Source organism: Desmodus rotundus, chromosome 11 (genome assembly GCF_022682495.2).
Source record: "Desmodus rotundus isolate HL8 chromosome 11, HLdesRot8A.1, whole genome shotgun sequence".
NCBI classification, from domain to species: Eukaryota; Metazoa; Chordata; class Mammalia; order Chiroptera; family Phyllostomidae; genus Desmodus; species Desmodus rotundus.
The window spans coordinates 4485980-4503691 of record NC_071397.1 but is presented as its reverse complement, the minus strand read 5'-3'; the positions used below and the strand labels follow the sequence as shown (position 1 = coordinate 4503691).

General features: G+C 46.6%; 1 protein-coding gene across 1 annotated transcript in view; it reads right to left on the bottom strand.

Annotated features, from left to right (window-relative positions):
- RAB44 (RAB44, member RAS oncogene family) overlaps positions 1–16840 on the bottom strand; it is a 33096-nt gene extending 16256 nt beyond the window's left edge. The window contains exons 1-3 of the mRNA XM_024557625.3: positions 16804–16840; positions 12883–13106; positions 969–1080 (exon numbers count right to left, since the gene is read on the bottom strand). Coding sequence (XP_024413393.2) covers positions 969–1080; positions 12883–13095 — 325 coding nt within the window. The 5' untranslated portion in view covers positions 13096–13106; positions 16804–16840. The remainder of the gene's footprint in view (positions 1–968; positions 1081–12882; positions 13107–16803) is intronic.
- Positions 16841–17712: the final 872 nt, after the last annotated feature.

The window sequence follows — 17712 nt, the reverse complement described above, 5'->3', positions numbered from 1 at the left end:
ACGATTGGATACAGATAGGAAGACGGCCCCTGGAGGTGCGAGGGCGACAGTGTTCCCTCTGCCCCCACCCCCAACTCCAGGCCCCAATTCCTCCTCCCTACTCCCAGCTTCTCAATCACCAGAACCAGAGTAACCACCTCCTGGGCAGCCCCACCCCATAAATGCAGATTCCTGACCTCCCTCCCTGTTGTCCCCCAAACTTTTGGGGACTTGGAAGACCTGAGATCTCTAGATGGGCTTGCATTAATGTAAGGCTGGGCTGTGCTTTGTGGGGTCCCTGCAAAGACACCACACCTTCCATTCCCTGAGCCGGAAGGTCTTCCCCATTGAGAAGATCAGTGGGAATATTGTTTCCTGCTGGTCTTGCTCTCTTTAGGTCCTTTGGGCCTGTCTCAAGGAGCAGGTGTTGAACTAGCCCTGCCCAGTAAGGACTAAGGGCCTGGGAAGCCCCCACCCACTAAATATCACCCTTTGCTGCTCCCTGGGACCTAGAATTCCCTTAACCAACACCAGAATGTAAACTTCCACAGACAGAAACAAGGCCCGAGGTCTCAAGAATGGGAGCTGCTTAACTTCTTGCTCAAGGGAAGACTTTTGTTGGGGAGAAGACAAGAGAGGCAACAGAAAGCAAGGCTGGAGGCCTCTTTAAAGGAGGGGAATGCTCAGGGGAGCCCCCAGCCAATGAACTGCTCTGGCTGGTGGGAGAGGAAGTGACCAGATCTCCTGCGATGGAGTTGTAAGGCTCCGACCATCTGCCTTCCCACCCAGGCTTAGTGTCCTCCTCTCTGCAGTAATCAGGATTATCATCCACACCGGGAACTCTCTCGTGGGTGTTGTGAAGGTCCCCTGGTTGGTAAGATGTCACTGTTGCCCTTGCTGTCAGCCCAGCCTTGCCCCATGCTGGCCACACTGCGTGGGGGGCCTGGCTGTGCCGCACGCCCCCAGAGGCCCTCCCAGGACAGACGTACTGAGCCCGGAACTGAATTCTTCGAGGGAGAGGTGTCCCTTCCGCTCTACATCCACCCAGTCAAAGATCATCTCCGGCTTCTCCTCGCTGCTCAGGAAGCTGAACTTGGCCACCTGCAAGGAAGGAGTAGGTTGGGCACTGTTTTCACTAGAGAAGGCTCTGGACCACCTTCAAAAAATGGAGGGTGTTTGTCTTCAGCCCCCCCTCACCTCCCCTTACCACAATTTTGGAGTCCCATAGCCTACCTGAGCCAGAGCCTGCCCTTGAGGCTCCCGGACCCCATCTGAGACAGCACCCTCAGAAGAGCCTTGAACTTCCTCCACCCAACACCAACAACTACCTGTTCTGACTCTCATCCCCTTAGGGCCCTAGTAAAGGACAGTAACAAATCCTCCCCAGGTTGTGTTTATCAGTGTCCCAAAACTATCTGGAACTTGAAAATAAGTCCAAAAGGTGGACAGGACCTCCCTTCAGTATTCTGCAGGGGCAAAACCCACCTAAGCATCTTCTACACCATAGGAATGTTCGTAATTCATCCCATGGGGCTGATGAAAGGTCCCAGACTAAGTAAAGTCACAGGTTAACTTGCAGGTTTTGTCCAGGTGAGATGTAAATAATTTTTGTCTGATGGAACAGACAACCCCAAAGATTCATGGCCTACCGGGCCTTAACCAGCTTTTAAAAATCTAACTCTATAATCTAGTTCTAACATTTCTTTGTTAACTTACCTAGCCTTTAAAATGCTCTTTCAACCATTCATAACATCTCTTATTAATTAATGAGTTAAATAAAATCTTTGATGTTAATTTGTTTTATTCTTGCCTAAGGGTCAGGATTTTACCTTTTTGGGGAATTATATTTTAACCGTTTTGAAGGTTTCATGGAGATGCCCCAGTGGACCGAGCTGTCAGAACCGAGTAAACGGCACTGGGGAGAAGTGAACCCAAGCCCTTCTTGGCCTTGGAGGGAACCGTAAGTGTGATAGAACTTTAAGTTTGCTGACTCTGTTTCTCTAGGTTTTTTTTTCTTTTTCTTTTTGTTGAATTTGTGTTTTGGTTTTTGCCGGCAGCAATGATTTCATGGACTGAAGATTCTGTGACCTCTTTGGCCTACATGATGGAAACCTAAGGTCTGTTGGTTGAAAAACAACAGAAAATCTGATTCGCTAATCTTTTGTTGGTTGGTACTGTTTGTTTTTCTACGTGTGACCTCCAATTAGTTGAGAATTTTGTTCCCCCTGGGAAGGAGAACAGTTCTTTGAGAGCTGGACTGCTGAGTGGTTTCCTCTCTGGGTTGACTTTTGACCTGTGTCTAGAGTTACAGAAATAAAGCCAGACTCCCTCTATGTCTGCATGTCCACGTGGCTGTAATTCAGAAAGGACTTTAACTCTCAGGCGCATGTGAAATACCTTTCTACGCCGGGAGGGTATCAATAACTGAACAGTCCTGTGTCTCTTCTGGGGGCTCTGTGCTGATTGGTTGATAGAGACAAATAAGTGCTTCCATAAGTCTAATGTTTCCCAAAGTCACAGAAAATAAAGGATGCTTTAAATGTGCTAATTTTTAAAGTCCCTCTTAGAAGAAATTATTAGCTCAGAATACTTTCTTTTTTCTCAGGAAACTTTTAAGGAGCCAGGGTCACATAATTAAGGTGAATCTTTGGACAAATTAGATTAGTTTAGGAATTTTGGTTTACAAGACACAAATAATAGTTTTCTGTTTGCTCCTGTATTAAATATAATGTTAGGGGCAAGAAGGCAACATAGGTAAACACCGCTCACCTCCTCCTCACACAACCACATCAAAATCACAACTAAAATATAGAACAACCATTACCCAGAATTGTCAGAAATCGAGTTGAATGGAAGTCTGACAACTATGGAATTAAAGAAGTCACATCCATCCAGACTGGTAGGAGGGGTGGAGATGTAGAATGTACTGGTCCCACATCCACGTGTGGTGGATAAAAATTTGGGAGGGATATCTCAGGAGCGAGGAGTCCCAGACACACAGCAGGCCCCCCAGCCCAGGGTTCCAGTGCCAGGAAGATAAGTCCCCACCACTTCTGACTGCAAAAACCAGCAGGGATTGAGTCCATGGAAGAAACCTCTGGAGTCCCAAGCAATTCCTTTTAAAGAACCCTCACATGGCCTCGCCTACTCAAACTCACTCCCTCTGAGCTCCAACACCAGGGTAGCAGCTTGAAAGGCACCAGTGGCATACAGGGAGGAACTGAAGTGTCTGGCATCAAGACAAGAGCTAGGGACAGCTTTCTCCCAGACAGAAATATGGGCAGGGGCCATTGTCCCTTTTCTGAACCTGCCTCTGTCCCCCAGAGCCACAGAGTCAGGAAGTTGGTGCCATATATGAGACTCCATCAACCTGGCTCACACTGTTTGCCCAACCCAGGAGATCCCCAGAGACTCAGTCACACTGAACTAGCAGGCCCACACAAAGTGCTTTTCCATATAAATGGCTGGTCTTGGCTCATGCTTCACAACTTCCTAAATCCTCTCAAACAAGCAACAGCCAGTCTTAGGGAGCCTCCAGCCCCCATAACTCTTGCTAAGTTGCCTCAGGCCTGGCATTAGCAGCAGCTAGTCTAGATTCACAGCTGGGCTTTGCCTGAGAAACTCCAAGCCCAGCATAAATAGCAGCCATCTCAGGTTGCTTTATAGCTCAGGTAGGGTGGCCCTGGGCAAAACACAGGTCGGGGCTGACCTTATCCTGCACCACCCAGGAAACCCCAGAGCCTATGCACCCAGTGGACAGCTGTAGAGCACGTCAGAGTCCCACCATCCTGCCCCTGCACAGCTGATCCTCCACAGAGGGCAGAGGTTGGTGGTCAGTGGTCACAGCCAGTCCTTACAGCTGTATGGCCTGGCTAAATCCCTCCCATTGACCTGCCAACAGCAATCAAGGCTCAACCACAAGAGGAAAGTGTACTCAGCCCACTCGAAAGGCACACCTCAAGTACCCAGCTTGGGTGATAGGGGAGGCTGTGCCGCTGGACCCTAGAGGACACCTACTACATTAGTCCATGCTTTCAAGACAGGGAGTCATAACCACTCTACCTAATACATAGAAACAAACACAGGGAGGCTGCCAAAATGAGGAGACAAAGAAACATGGCCCAAATGAAAGAACAGATCAGAACTCCAAAAAAAGAACTAAACGGAAGGAAGATAAGCAGTCTATCAGATGCAGAGTTCAAAACACTGTTTATAAGGATGCTCAAAGAACTTATTGAAGACCTCAACAGTATAAATAAGATCCAGTCAGAAATGAAGGATACACTAATTGAAATAAAGAACAATTTATAGGGAAACAACAGTAGAGTGGGTGAAGCCAAGAATCAAATCAATGACTTGCATCATAAAGAAGCAAAAAACAACCACACAGAACAAGAAGAAGAAAAAAGAATCCATAAAAAACCCCAAGGGCCCTGGCTGGTGTAGTTCAATGGACTGAGCGTGGGCTGCAAACCAAATGGTCACCGGTTCAATTCCCAATCAGGGCACATGCCTGGGTTACAGGCCAGGTCCCCAGTAGCGGCCGTACAAGAGGCAACCACACATTGATGTTTCTCTCCTCTTTCTCCTTCCCTTCCCCTCTCTCTAAAAATAAATAAATAAAATCTTAAAAAAACAAAACAAAACAAGGATATCATAAGCAGCTTCTGGGACAACTTCAAGAGGTGCAACATTTGCATCATGGGGGTGCCAGAAAGAAAAGAGAAAGAGCAAGAAATTGGAAATCTATTTGAAAAATAATGAAAGAAAACTCCCCTAATTTGGTGAAGGAAATAGACATACAAATCCAGGAAGCACAGAGTCCCAAACAAGATGTACTCAAAGAGGCCCACTCCAAGGCACATCATAATTAAAATGCCAAAGGTGAAAGATAAAGAGAGAATCTTAAAAGCAGCAAGAGGAAAGCAGTTAGTTGCTTACAGGGGAGTTCCCATAAGACTGTCAGCTGATTTCTCAAAAGAAACTGCAGGCTAAAAGGGATTGGCAAGAAATATTCAAAGTCATGAAAAGCAGGGACCTACAGCCAAGATTACTCTATCCAGTGAAGCTATCATTTAGAATTGAGGGGAAGAAATAGAGCTCCCCAGACAAAGTAAAACTAAAGGAGTTCATCATCACCAAACCAATATTATATGAAATGTTAAAGGGACTTATCTAAGAAAAAGAAGAAGTTCAAAACTATGAACTATAAAATGGCAATAAACACCTATCTTTCAACGATTGAATCTAAAAAGCAAACTAAGCACAGAAGAACAGAGACAGAATCATGGATACAGAGAGCATTTTGATGGTTGCCAGATGGGAGGGGCTTGTGGGGGTATGGGTGAAAGGTGAGGGGATTAAGAAGTACAAATAGGTAGCTACAGAATAGGAAGTGGAGTAGCCAAAGAACTTACATGCATGACCCATGGACATGAACAATGGCATGGGGATTGCCGGAGGGAGTGGGGGGTGCTGGGTAAAGAGGTCAAAGAGGGAAAAATCAGGACAACTGCAATAGCATGATCAACAAAATATAAGTTTTTAAAAAGTATAATATAAGTATACATTTTAATTTTTATAACATCTGGGTTCATTTTTTGTAAAGAAACTAGTTAATCTGAATGTCCTACACTTCTTATTTTGTCTTATTGGTCAAATATGCCAACACTATCTGTATATAATGTTTCAGATTATAGAAATTTAAGTTTGTATTCAACTGAATTGATTCATTATTCTAACAAATTTTATACTAACAGTTCTTATATTTTGTAGCATGTCACTTTAAACACAATTTTGAAGGTCTTTAGCAACTTGAAAAACCTGAATTAATATTAAGTTAATTAAGAAAAACATAACACTGAAATTATAAATGCTAAGCATAATTTTAGGGTTATATCTTTTTGCTTCTTGCTTTTACGTGCTGGAGAGCACCTATATCTTTGGGTCATGTTAATGAGTAAATCCATTTGGGGCACTTTCAATAATTGTGCAAGGGAAAGCAGAACCCCAGGAGATATTTGTACACTCATGTTCATAGCAACAGTAGTCACAATAGCTAAAAGAAGGAAGCAACTCAAATCCATGAAATGTGGTAGATACACACAATGAAATATTATTCAGCCTTTAAAAAGGAAGGAACTTCTGACATACGCTCCAACATGGATGAACCTTGAGAACGTTATGCTTAGTGAAATGAGCCAGCCACAGAAAGACAGATACTGTCCTGGATGATCCCACTTATCTGAGGGACCTACAGTAGTCAAATCATAGAGACAGAAGGTAGAATTGGGGAGGTAGGAGGACGGGAGTCATTGTTTAATGGGCGCAGAGCTTCAGCTGGGGAAGATGAAGAGGTTCCGGATGGGATAGTGGGGATGGTGGTACAACAATGTGAATTATTTAATACCACTACACATAAAAGTGGTTCAGTGGTAAGTTTTATGTTGGGTATTTTTCATCACAATTTTTTAAAAGTTGTACAAGGGATATGTACCACTATAGAAAGTCATGTTATGGTGCACTTGTGCGCTTTGCTTGGCTACTGAAATGCTTCTTAAGACAGATAGTTCTCAGTTATTTACCCCACGGTTCATTCTGTGAAATGGAGGTTAATGACTTTGGTTAAAAGTTATAGTCACTCCAGGTGTTTGAGATGCTAGGCGTAATGACAGGAGAAATCCAATGTGTCTGCAAGGAAAACGGGCTGTGGTTTTGCTTTCCAAGGGACAAAGGAAGTGGTTTTGTCTTGAAGTGTCTGATTGTTCCAGAACATGAAAAAATATAAAAGGCAAAGCCTGAATGGGTGTAGAGAGTTGTAAAGGGTTTGCTGAGAGGAAATCTTATTTGTCTTGATTTAGAATACCTGAGTCTGGAAATAAGCTATGAAATATGTTGACATTTTGCCACATTTGTCTCAGTTTTGATGGGTTTGAAACTAAATTGCAAGCAACACTTGTGAAATGTTGACTGCCCTGTGTTATATTAATGCAGAACTAGAGTTGGGCTCCATCTTTATTGAAGTGATAAATTGGTTTTAGAGCTCTTAACAAGGGTCAGAAAGAGGTTACTATTAATCTTCTGTGTAAATTGCTCAGAAAATGGATCCCATTTCTCAACAGAATAAATCTCTCTATGTTTTGGCTTTCTCATGTTCTAATTTTTTCCAAAAGAAAAAAATACAAGGTACCTCTCTTATGAAAGAATTAAATACCCTTGCAATTGTGTTACTCCTTCTATGTTCACTTCAAAATATTGTATTTTATTGTCATTTTGATTAAATAGGTAAGCAAGTACTATTTCTCAGGCTCCCAGGATCCTATCTTAATTGAGTGGCCAAATTTCTCTAATTGCTCTTTCCAATATCAGATAGTAAATTTAAGGGGGGGACCCTTCAGGACATCTTTCTCTATATTCGTTAAATACTTCACCACTATTATAAGAGCATCATGGGCAAGAAATACCGAGTGTTGGAGAGGACACGAGAGAAGGGAACCCCTGTGCACTTGTGGTGGGAATACGAATTGGTGCAGCCACTGTGGAAAACAGTACAGAGGTTCCTCAAAACAATTAAAAATAAAACTGCTGTATGATCCAGCAATTTCACACCTGGGTATTTACCTGAAAAAAATGAAAACACTAATGTGAAAAGATGCACGCCCTCCCATGTTCACCACAGCATCGCGTACGACAGCCAAGACGCAGAAATGACCTAAATGGCCACCGATGGATGAATGGATAAAGATGTGGTGTGTACGTATATTTAAAAATATTTTTTTTAAGTTCACTGAGGTTACTTAATACAGTTGTGTTTAACACCTGCTTCAACAAGTTGATCATTATCAATAAAGAAAAATAGTGTAATATTTGTTACATGTAGAAGAAAATTAAAACTGAGGCTTTAACCTGTAGCAAGATCTGATATTAAATATGGCTTGGATGCAAAAAAGAAGAACATCATAGGAAGAACTGTCAACTCAGCCTTTCCTAGGCTAACTTTATGTATTTTTTTATGTGTTTTATTGATTATGCTATTACAGTTGTCCCATTTTCCCCCCTTCACTCCCCTCCTCCCTGCACACCCGCTCCCTCCCACATTCCCCTCCTTTAGTTCATGTCCATGGGTCATACATATAAGTTCTTTGACTTTTACATTTCCTATACTATTCTTACCTCCTCGTGTCTATTTTCTACCTACCATTTATGCTACTTATTCTCTGTACCTTTCCCCCTCTCTCCTGTTGATAACCCTCCATGTGATCTCCATTTCTGTGGTTCCGTTCCTGTTCTAGTTGTTTGCTTAGTTTGCTCTTGTTTTTGTTTTAGGTGTGGTTGTTAATAACTGTGAGTTTGCTGTCATTTTTACTGTTCATATTTTTTACCTTCTTTTTCTTAGATAAATCCCTTTAACATTTCATATAATAAGGGCTTGGTGATGATGAACTCCTTTAACTTGACCTCATCTGGGAAGCACTTTATCTGCCCTTCCATTCTAAATGATAGCTTTGCTGGATAGAGTAACCTTGGATATAGGTCCTTGCCTTTCATGACTTGGAATACTTCTTTCCAGCCTCTTCTTGCCTGTAAGGTCTCTTTTGAGAAATCAGCTGACAGTCTTATGGGACTTCCTTTGTAGGTAACTGTGTCCTTTTCTCTTGGTGCTTCTAAGATTCTCTCCTTATTTTTAATCTTGGATAATGTAATTATGATGCGTCTTGGTGTGTTCCTCCTTGGGTCCAGCTTCTTTGGGACTCTCTGAGCTTCCTGGACTTCCTGGAAGTCTACTTCCTTCACCAGATTCGGGAAGTTCTCCTTCACTATTTGTTCAAATAAGCTTTTAATTTCGTGCTCTTCCTCTTCTCCTTCTGGTACCCCTATCATTCAGATGTTGGAAAGTTTAAAGATGTCCTGAAGGTTCCTAAGCCTCTCCTCATGTTTTTGAATTCTTGTTTCTTCATTCTTTTCTGGTTGGATGTTTCTTTCTTCCTTCTGGTCCACACCGTTGATCTGAGTTCCAGTTTCCTTCCCATCACTATTGGTTCCCCGTACATTTTCCTTTGTTTCTCTTAGCATAGCCTTCATTTTTTCATCTAATTTGGGACCAAATTTAACCAATTCTGTGAGCATCCTGATTATCAGTGTTTTGAACTGTGCATCTGATAGGTTGGCTATCTCTTTGTTGCTTAGTTGTATTTTTTCTGGAGCTTTGATCTGTTTTTTCATTTGGGCCTTTTTTTTTTTTTTTTTGTCTTGTCGCACCTGTTACGTAAAGGGGCAGAGCCTTAGGTGTTCAGCAAGGCGGGGTAACGCTGGTCACTGCGCTGTGACGCTGTATGTGGGGGAGGGGTCCAAGAGGGAGCAATGATGTTTGCTCTGCTCTCTGCCAGATTTCAGTCACTCCCTCTGCTACCCACAAGCAAATTGGGCCCTTCTGGTGCTGCTTCCTAGGTGGGTGGGCTTGTGCACGCTCTAGGCCCCTGTGGGTCTCTCCAACAAACTCTCCTGTGAGACTGGGAGTTTCCCTTGCTGCTGCCTCAACCCCCACAGGTGTTTTTAGTCAGAGGTTTGAGGCTTTATTTCCCCACGCTGGAGCCCTGGGTTGCTTGGTCTGTGGCCGGGCTCACCAGCTGCTGCCTCACTGTCAGCTGCAGCCTTGCCCACCCCGCTCCACAATCCACCACCTCGCTGGGTCTGCCAGCCACCGCCTTGCTGCAAGTCATCTCTGCCTGGCTGCCCGTCTCAGCCCTTCCTACTGGTCTGGGTGAGTGTGTCTTCTTTATCTCCTTGGTTGTCAGACTTCCATACAGTTCGATTTTCTGTCAGTTCTGGTTGTTTTTTGTTTTTAAATTGTTGTTGTCCTTCTTTTGGTTGTGTGAAGAGGCACAGTGTGTCTACCTATGCTTCCATCTTGGCCGGAATTCCTTTCTTAGGCTAACTTTACATAGGTAAAATGCTATTAATAGAACTATTTCAGAAGTTGCATGCTTTATGGGATGGCCATGAAGGGGTCCCAAAGCCTTTGCTGTCCATAATATGTCCTTATCTTCAGGGGAAACTCTGGTCAAACCCTTATGAAATAGTTACGTGTGGTTCCCCAGTGGAGAACTTGACTCTCTTCCACTCTGATCTTACTAGTTACTCTCACTAATAACCACAGCCTTTTAATCTCATTACTAAATAAGATCCTGCTTTGCCTGAAGACTCTGTTAAAAGCTGCAGGCCATGGTTTGTATCTTCCACCAAGGACAGACTCAAAGCCTGTGGAAAAGGACCACACCAGGTTCTCTGAACTATGGGTGCTTCCCTTCGGGACAGGAGACCGAGCTGACATTAACCACCCCTCAGACTGAGCTGGTGGGCTGACAATTTCTAGGACTCTTTTGATTCCAGAAGCAGCCAGCTCACCCAAGATCCAACAGAACAAGAAATAATTCCATGGAACTGAATGAATGTCTCAAGGATACCTAGTTGTCGTTCTGCGTTGGGAATATAGTTGGTATTATTTTTGTTGTTTTGTTTTTGTGGATCTATGAGAAAGTTCTTTCTCTGTCTTCTTGAGCTGTCTCTAACCTTCAGTTTAGTAGATTACAGCTTGGGTAAACTGAAATTAAATATATTAAATGGTATCTGAATCTCACTGACCCCATCCTGATTCAGAAACCAATACTTTTACCAAATCTCCTTACTTTCCAGGGCAGAGTAGTCATTGACACGGGGTCAGTAAGAATCTGTCCTCCTTTTTGCTGAGATACAGCTAGATAAATCAATTGTGTAACCGTAGTATCACATTGGAGAATGATTCTCATTCAATCAGGTGTGGCAAGTCCTCTGTAAGGAACATAGGGACAACACCTGCAAAACCCTCCTAGGAACCGGATGACAAGAAAGGCCACTTCTAGACAGAGGAGTGACCTTAGAAAATGGGAACCTGAAGAAGAAAGGAAGTCTCTTGCATTTATAGGGACTGCAGGTAAAAGCTGGTGGGAAGAGAGTGTTGGGTTGGTTTCCTGGTCTTGGGATAGACGTAGGGTGGCCAGCTTTAGCACTGACAGTGCCACATCCCAGATGCCCTTCCCGTCCCAGGCAGACTAGAGAGATGGTCACTCAAGACGGCAGAGCAAATAACAGAGATTTTTAAAGTCTGAAACTTGGCAATAAGGTAGACAGCATGTCCTTTCAAGCACTGTACAGACTAGAAAAATGCACTTAGTTCATCTCATTGTTTACCTTAAATTAAAAATCCCAGACTTACTGAAGGTACTTTGTTAACTTGCAGATGTTTGTCCTGGAGAGATGAGAATGATTTCTTCCTAGCAGAACAGATAACCCCAAAGATTTATGGTGTGTTGGACATGAGTCATTTTTAAAATTGAACTAAGCAATCTTAACATAACGCTCTTCTGTCAAATTGCCCATAAAATTCCTAGTTTCTCAAATGTTCTTTCTTTCTTTCTTTTCATTTGTTTAATCCTCACCCAGTGACATTTTTTTCGTTGCTTTTATAGAGAGAAGAAGGGGGAGAGGGAGAGAGAGAAAAACATCAATGTGAGAGAGAACATCAAATGGCTGCATTCTTATTCATGCCCCAGCTGGGGTCAAACCTCCAACTCTGTATGTGCCCTGACTGGGAATCGAACCCACAAACTTTTTGGTGTACAGGATGATGGTCCAACCAACTGAGCCACACCAGCCAGGGCTAAAATGTTCTTTAAACCCATCATAACATCTTACTGGTACCCTCATTAATTAATAACAATAATTAATAATAATAGATAACAGTTAAGGAAGACCTTTGATAAGTGCTGATTTTATATTTACTTGAAACTCTTTTTTTAACCCTTTTGAAAATTATATTTTAATATTAACCATTCATACCTTGTTGTGGCCCTGAGGCTGGATTATAGGAAAGGTCAGTTTTGCGGGGAGAAGGACAAAATCTGGAGCATGAAGCAGTATCAGAAGGAGACAGCAGGCCCGGTGAGACTCTAGCAACCCACATAAGGCCCTTTGCAGAGAACGAGGAAAAACCAAAGAAAAACCAGTCGGTCTGATCTAGGCCACAGCCTAAGACTCCTTACTGGGACACATAACGTGGCTGATCTTACGTTTCATTCAAGCTTACAGGCATCGACATGGTCTGATTTCCAGACCTCTGACTGCTTCCCAAGGTAAACTTCCCTGTTCAGGGGGCCTACAGTTATATCATCTGCAAGTTACTTCTTTGGTTTAAAGTCCTTTCCTCTGTTAAAATATAAATGTTTCTTCCCTGGCCAGTGTGACTCTGTTGGTTGGAGCAGCATCCTATACACTGAAAAGTCATGGGTTCAATACCTGGTCAGGGCACAAGCCTAGGTTGGGGGTTCAATCCCCAGTCGGAGCATGTATGGGTGGCAACCGATCAATGTTGCTCTCTCACATCGCTATTTCTCTCTCTCTCCCTTCCTCTCTCTCAAATCTACCCATCTATCTATCTATAGTTTTAAAGATTGTATTTATTTATTTATTTATAAAGAGAGGGGAAGGGAGGGAGAAAGAGAGGGAGAGAAACATCAATGTGTGATTGCCACTCACATGCCCCCAACTGGGGATCTGGCCCAAAACCCAGGCATGTGCCCCAACTGGGAATCAGACTGGCGACCTTTGGTTCTCAGGCCAGCACTCAATCCACTGAGCCACACCAGCCAGGGCAATATATAGACTTTTTTTTTTTTAATGTAAATGTTTCTGAAAGAGGGTAACAGATGAAGCCTTATCAGCCATTTACACATTAGTATAAACAAATTCCTAGCCTTTTCTGAGAACAAGTTTAGATGGGAAAAGGAGGACAGAGCAGGCAAGCCCTGTGTTCCCAGGATGGCAAATCTTGAAAAGGGATTCAGGGAGGGGACGTGGTCTTCGACTCACCTCCAGGTCCTTGCGGGTGACAAATCCCCTCTCCTTGGCCCCACAGGCCTGGAAGAAGCTCTGTAGTTCTGCAGCTGCCTGGGAGGACCAGGACTCGGACTCTGGCTCTGGAGCTGCAGGGGTATCCTGGCCATCGGCGGGCTCTCGGATCTGCCGGCGGCGGCTGGAGCCCAGTTTCCGGCCTTTTCGGGTCACTCTCTGTCCAGTCTCCATGCTGCTTTGTCCTGGAGATCAAGAATAGTGAGGGGCACTAGGCTGCCATATAGTTGCTGCCTGCTGAAATCCTTCCCATGGCTCCCCATTACCCCTGGAGAAAACCCACCTTGGGTGATGCATCCCTGCCTGACTGGACCCCTGCTGGCCTCTCTGACCTCATGGCCTCCAGCGCACCCTGCCCAGGGCCTTTGGCCTTTCTGTTCCCTCTGCCTGTAATGCTCTTCCCTGAGCTACCCACGTGCCCTGGCCTTCCTCAGGTCTCACGTCGACCGTCCCGCCTCCTCTGGCTGTTATAGAAAAGAGCCCCCAGTGCAGGGTAGCTTCTGTTCAGGTTCATCTAGGGTCTCGCTGTCTGAAGACCGGAAGCACCTTGTACGTCATCTCTCCTGCTGCCCCTCCAGCTCATTTCCTCACGCCTCACCTTCTGGGAGGGGATCCCTCCACAGTGACCTCCTCCCTCTCTCAGCTTCACTTCACCTCCAGCTTTTTTTCCTTCTCAACACCATTTCTTTACCTTTTCCATACACCCACAAGGGTCAGGAGCTCCCCCACTGGTGGCCTTGTGGGATGTGCCCATCCTCCCCTCCCCAACCCCACCCCTCGCAGCCCACAGCAGACTTCTCAACCACTCCCCACTCCTAGGAGGCCAGGTTCCTCCTTCCCTTGCTCCCTTTGCCCCAACCTCCTGACTTTCTTATCCCCTCACCTAGCTGACACCTCTTCCTCCTCAGCTGAGAGTCTGCCTCCTCCAAGAAGCTTTCCCTGCATCCACCCTGAACTTCAAGTAGGGTTCAGCACCCCGTTGTCTGTGGCTCCATAATGCCCTGGGCTCCCCTATGGATGTCACTGTGCACCTTGGTTCACATTGTTTCCAGCTCTGTGGCACATAGTAGGTACTCAAGGTAAGGGTTGTCCAATTCATGAACCAGGCTCCTTCCATCTGTCACTGAAGGTCTTAGGTCAGCCAGTCAATTAACAAGGATTTTGATGGATAAGGCTTTGTCTAGGTGAGGCCCCCAGGCAGGACAAAGGGAGGCTGGAGTGTGGAAGGGGTAGTCGGGGGCCTGCCCTGGGGGGACTAAGTCTGGGGTTCACAGAACTGTGTGGGCTGGGAGGGGCTTCGTGTGCACACAGTCAGGCAGCCTCCTGTGGGCCGTGGGACTTGAGTCAAGCTCTAAAGGAGGCGGGTGGGGTTTGGAAGTGGTGGACAGCATGCGCAAAGGAATTGAGGCAACAGAACAAGATACCCGCTCTGGGCTTTCTCTCTTCGGGACAAACGCAACAGACAGGCTGAGTGGAAGGGTCAGGGAGCTCTGCCTCAGGGATGATGGGTTCACTCCAGGGGCCTCGAGCCGCTGGTCCAGCCTCGCCTTGGGCAAATTCCCTCACACAGAAGGTATAGGACTTGAAAGAAGCAATTCCTCCCCCTGGCGAGGCCCCCAAACTTGAGAGTGAAGTAGTCTCTGCCTTTTCCTGTCTGTTTTGTCTCTCCATCCGTCTGTCTCTTTGCCTGTCACTCTCGGGGCCTTCAAAGTCTGCTCCCGGGGAGGCTTCCCCATCACAGACGTGAACCAGCTGCGGTGCACTGGACCAGTCTCCTCCCTTCCTCACTCAGGGGCTCGCCTGAGCCACTGCAGGAATACGCAGTCCATGCAAGCTGGCAGATGCGACAAATCAGGGCTCCCCCCACCCACAGAGCAGCTACAAGCACGCCTCTTCTGAGAAGGCCGCCTTCTGCCCAGTGCCCCCCAAGACCTGGCGCGCATTTACGTGGCAAGCGTTCACGGAGCGCAGCTGAAGGCCGGCGGAGGGGCAAGCAGGCGTGCAGGCGCTGCCCTTAGGAATCCGTGCCCCTTCCCCACGGCGGTTCACCCCCGACTCTCGACCCACAGGCGTGGGCAAGGAGGCCCGAGAAAGGAGGTGGCTTCTGCTCCCAGGGCTTTGAAGTCTACTCTGCCTCTCCCAGTCGTGCCGCGTGCTAACTGTGTGGCCTTGGGCAAGTCACTTAGCTTCCTCGTACCTCAGTTTCCACACTGGCACGTGGAAGTGCGGTGTTTACCACACAGGGGTGACAAAATTAAAGTTGAGTTGCTGCCCCCCCATTCTGGCTTTACTTCCTCTTAGCACTAGAGCAAGGCACGCCGTAGTGCTCTTTCTCTGTTACTGTGTAAAATGCCCATCTCCTCTCACTGAAATAGAAGCGTCCTGGGAGTCAGGAGCTGAGCTCCAACCCAAATGCCTGGAGCAGTGCCTCGCGTCTGTCTTTCCTCTGCCAACACTGGCTGAGCCTACAGTCCACGTGAAAAGCACTCACAGCTGTGCCCAGCATACAGGGACGGCTGGTAAAGGTGGCAGTGACAATGGTGGTGACCACGTGGGTGAGGGTGACATTCCATTTGAGCCTCGTAAAAGCTGGCTCCCGGACAGATGTGATTTATCCCTACTTGACAGGTAAGGAAACCGAGGGAGGGAAGCTCCCAGCCTCGGGGACGTCAGTAGCAGAAAGCGTTGGTCATGGGATGGCCGTCACCCAAGACCACTTCCTGCAGAGGCAGCTTCTCGGCAGCAGAAGGCCTGTCTGTGTGTCCCAGACGCCACCACGGCAGGCCTGGGTGGGGCAGGGCTGCACGGGGCAGGGCAGGGGGTGGGCTTTACTTGGGGTGGTGAGACTTGGAAAACTAAGTCTCACATGCACTTCCGTTGGTGGAGATAACACACGCAAGGCGGCAAGATAAGATTCCATTACGGAAGCTTCTCGAATGGTAAGTTGGGGGAAGAGTCTACTGTGATGTGGGGGCCCCAGTGCTGTGTCCGTCAGGCTCCAGAAGGAGATTGGAATCCTGAAATACATTCCCTGTGGCCACGTTCCAGGACACAGGACATTCTTAATGTCCCTTTCGGGAAGGTGCTGGGATGCACCTCCACAGCCTCGTTTCAGGAGGCATTGGTAAATGAGAAGCACCCTCCGTCAGCACCCCCCACCCTATACCTTCCCCTTCCTAGATCACCGCCACCCCACACCTTCACCGGGCACAGCCCCTCATCGCACGCACACCCCTGAGCACGACTCCTCCTCACATTCCTTGCCCGAGAAGTCATACAAAGTTTGAAGCCAAACAAGAGCAAATGAATCCCGCTCCCAGGCATCCATAGGAGTCAGCTCCCTGCGGCAGACACCTTGGGCTCTCAGTCAGGAAGGGGAGAGCTGTGTAAGGACAGGCTGGGGACAGTGGCAGAATCTCAGCACAGCATCTGCAGGTGCCACAGGGCCTCTCCCAGTCCCACCCTTCTCTCAGCAAAGGGGGAAGGGACTGGTTGGCTCTCAACCCACTTACTTCAATAACTGCTCATAATAGTGGGAGTCACACAACCCCAATCATCTGAGCTGAGGGGTCTGAGGGGAGCCCCCTCTGACCTCGTTTCAGTTTACCCACCTCTCTACCTGCACTAACCTGATGACCAAGGGAGGCTCCGAGAGGCCAGGTGACTTACCCGAGGTCACATGACCATGTAAGGGCAGGTAAAGCACCCAAGTCTCCTGCCTCGGTGCCCTCCGTTAGACCATGCAGAGAGCCCCAAATTCACAAGAAAAGAGAACTTGGCCCTTTGCACCCTTGTCCTAGGAGCTGCGTGGGGGCCACGGCTGCCTCCCCCATCCTCCTCTCTCCAAAGAAATCAAGCATTGCAACCCAGGGGAGCTCCCACCTCTCAAAGACTCCAGCCGTGCCTGCAGCCCGTTCTCCTGGACCTGCCCGTTCAGAAGCCCACCAGCTCTGGAACTGTTAACAGTCTTGTCTCTTGCTTAATCATTCTTCCGTTCCCCGGCGAGCCAATCTCCTGTGTTAATTTCTGAGACTTCCTGCAGAAGTGGCCACTGCTCATCCTTTCACAATTCTGTATGGTTTTCCCGAGGCCCCCTTGCCCTAGAATCCTGGAACTGGAGAATGCTGCAGCCGGGAGGGAAGTCCTTCTAAGCAGAGGCTCCAAAGGGTGAGGTGGCCTGCCCAAGGTCACCCGGCCTTCAATGGCAAAGCCAGAAATTGGACCCTACTCTCTGGTTGCCATGGTGATGCCATGCCTTATCCCAGCCAGGGTGTTGATAGACATAGTTATGACTAACGCTGGCTGTGACACTGCACACCGTGCCCTACCTCAGGGGCTCACTCTCAGGCAGTGTCCTGGAACACCAGGGGAGGCTTACCTCTAAATGATCTTTTAGAGAATAGTCCAGCCTAACACCAAAATACATTGTAGAGCCACAACTATCAGAACAGTGTGGTACTGAAGCGGGAATATAAATGGATGCATCAATGTGACAGAATAAAAAATAGACAGGAATAAACTTAAATATATAATGGGAATATATTTTATAATACAGGTAGCATTTCAAATCAGTGAAAAAGATGGTTTACTCAATAAACCATTGGGAGAATGGGTTATGTATATGCAAAAAAAAAAAGTTGGAACTTTAACTCTCAAATAATTTCATATGGGTCAAAAATGTAAGCATTAAAAAATTATACAATTAGCTCTTGCTGGTGTGGCTCAGTGGACTGAGCACCGGCCTGCAAACCAAAGGGTCGCTGGTTCGATTCCTAGTCAGGGCACATGCCT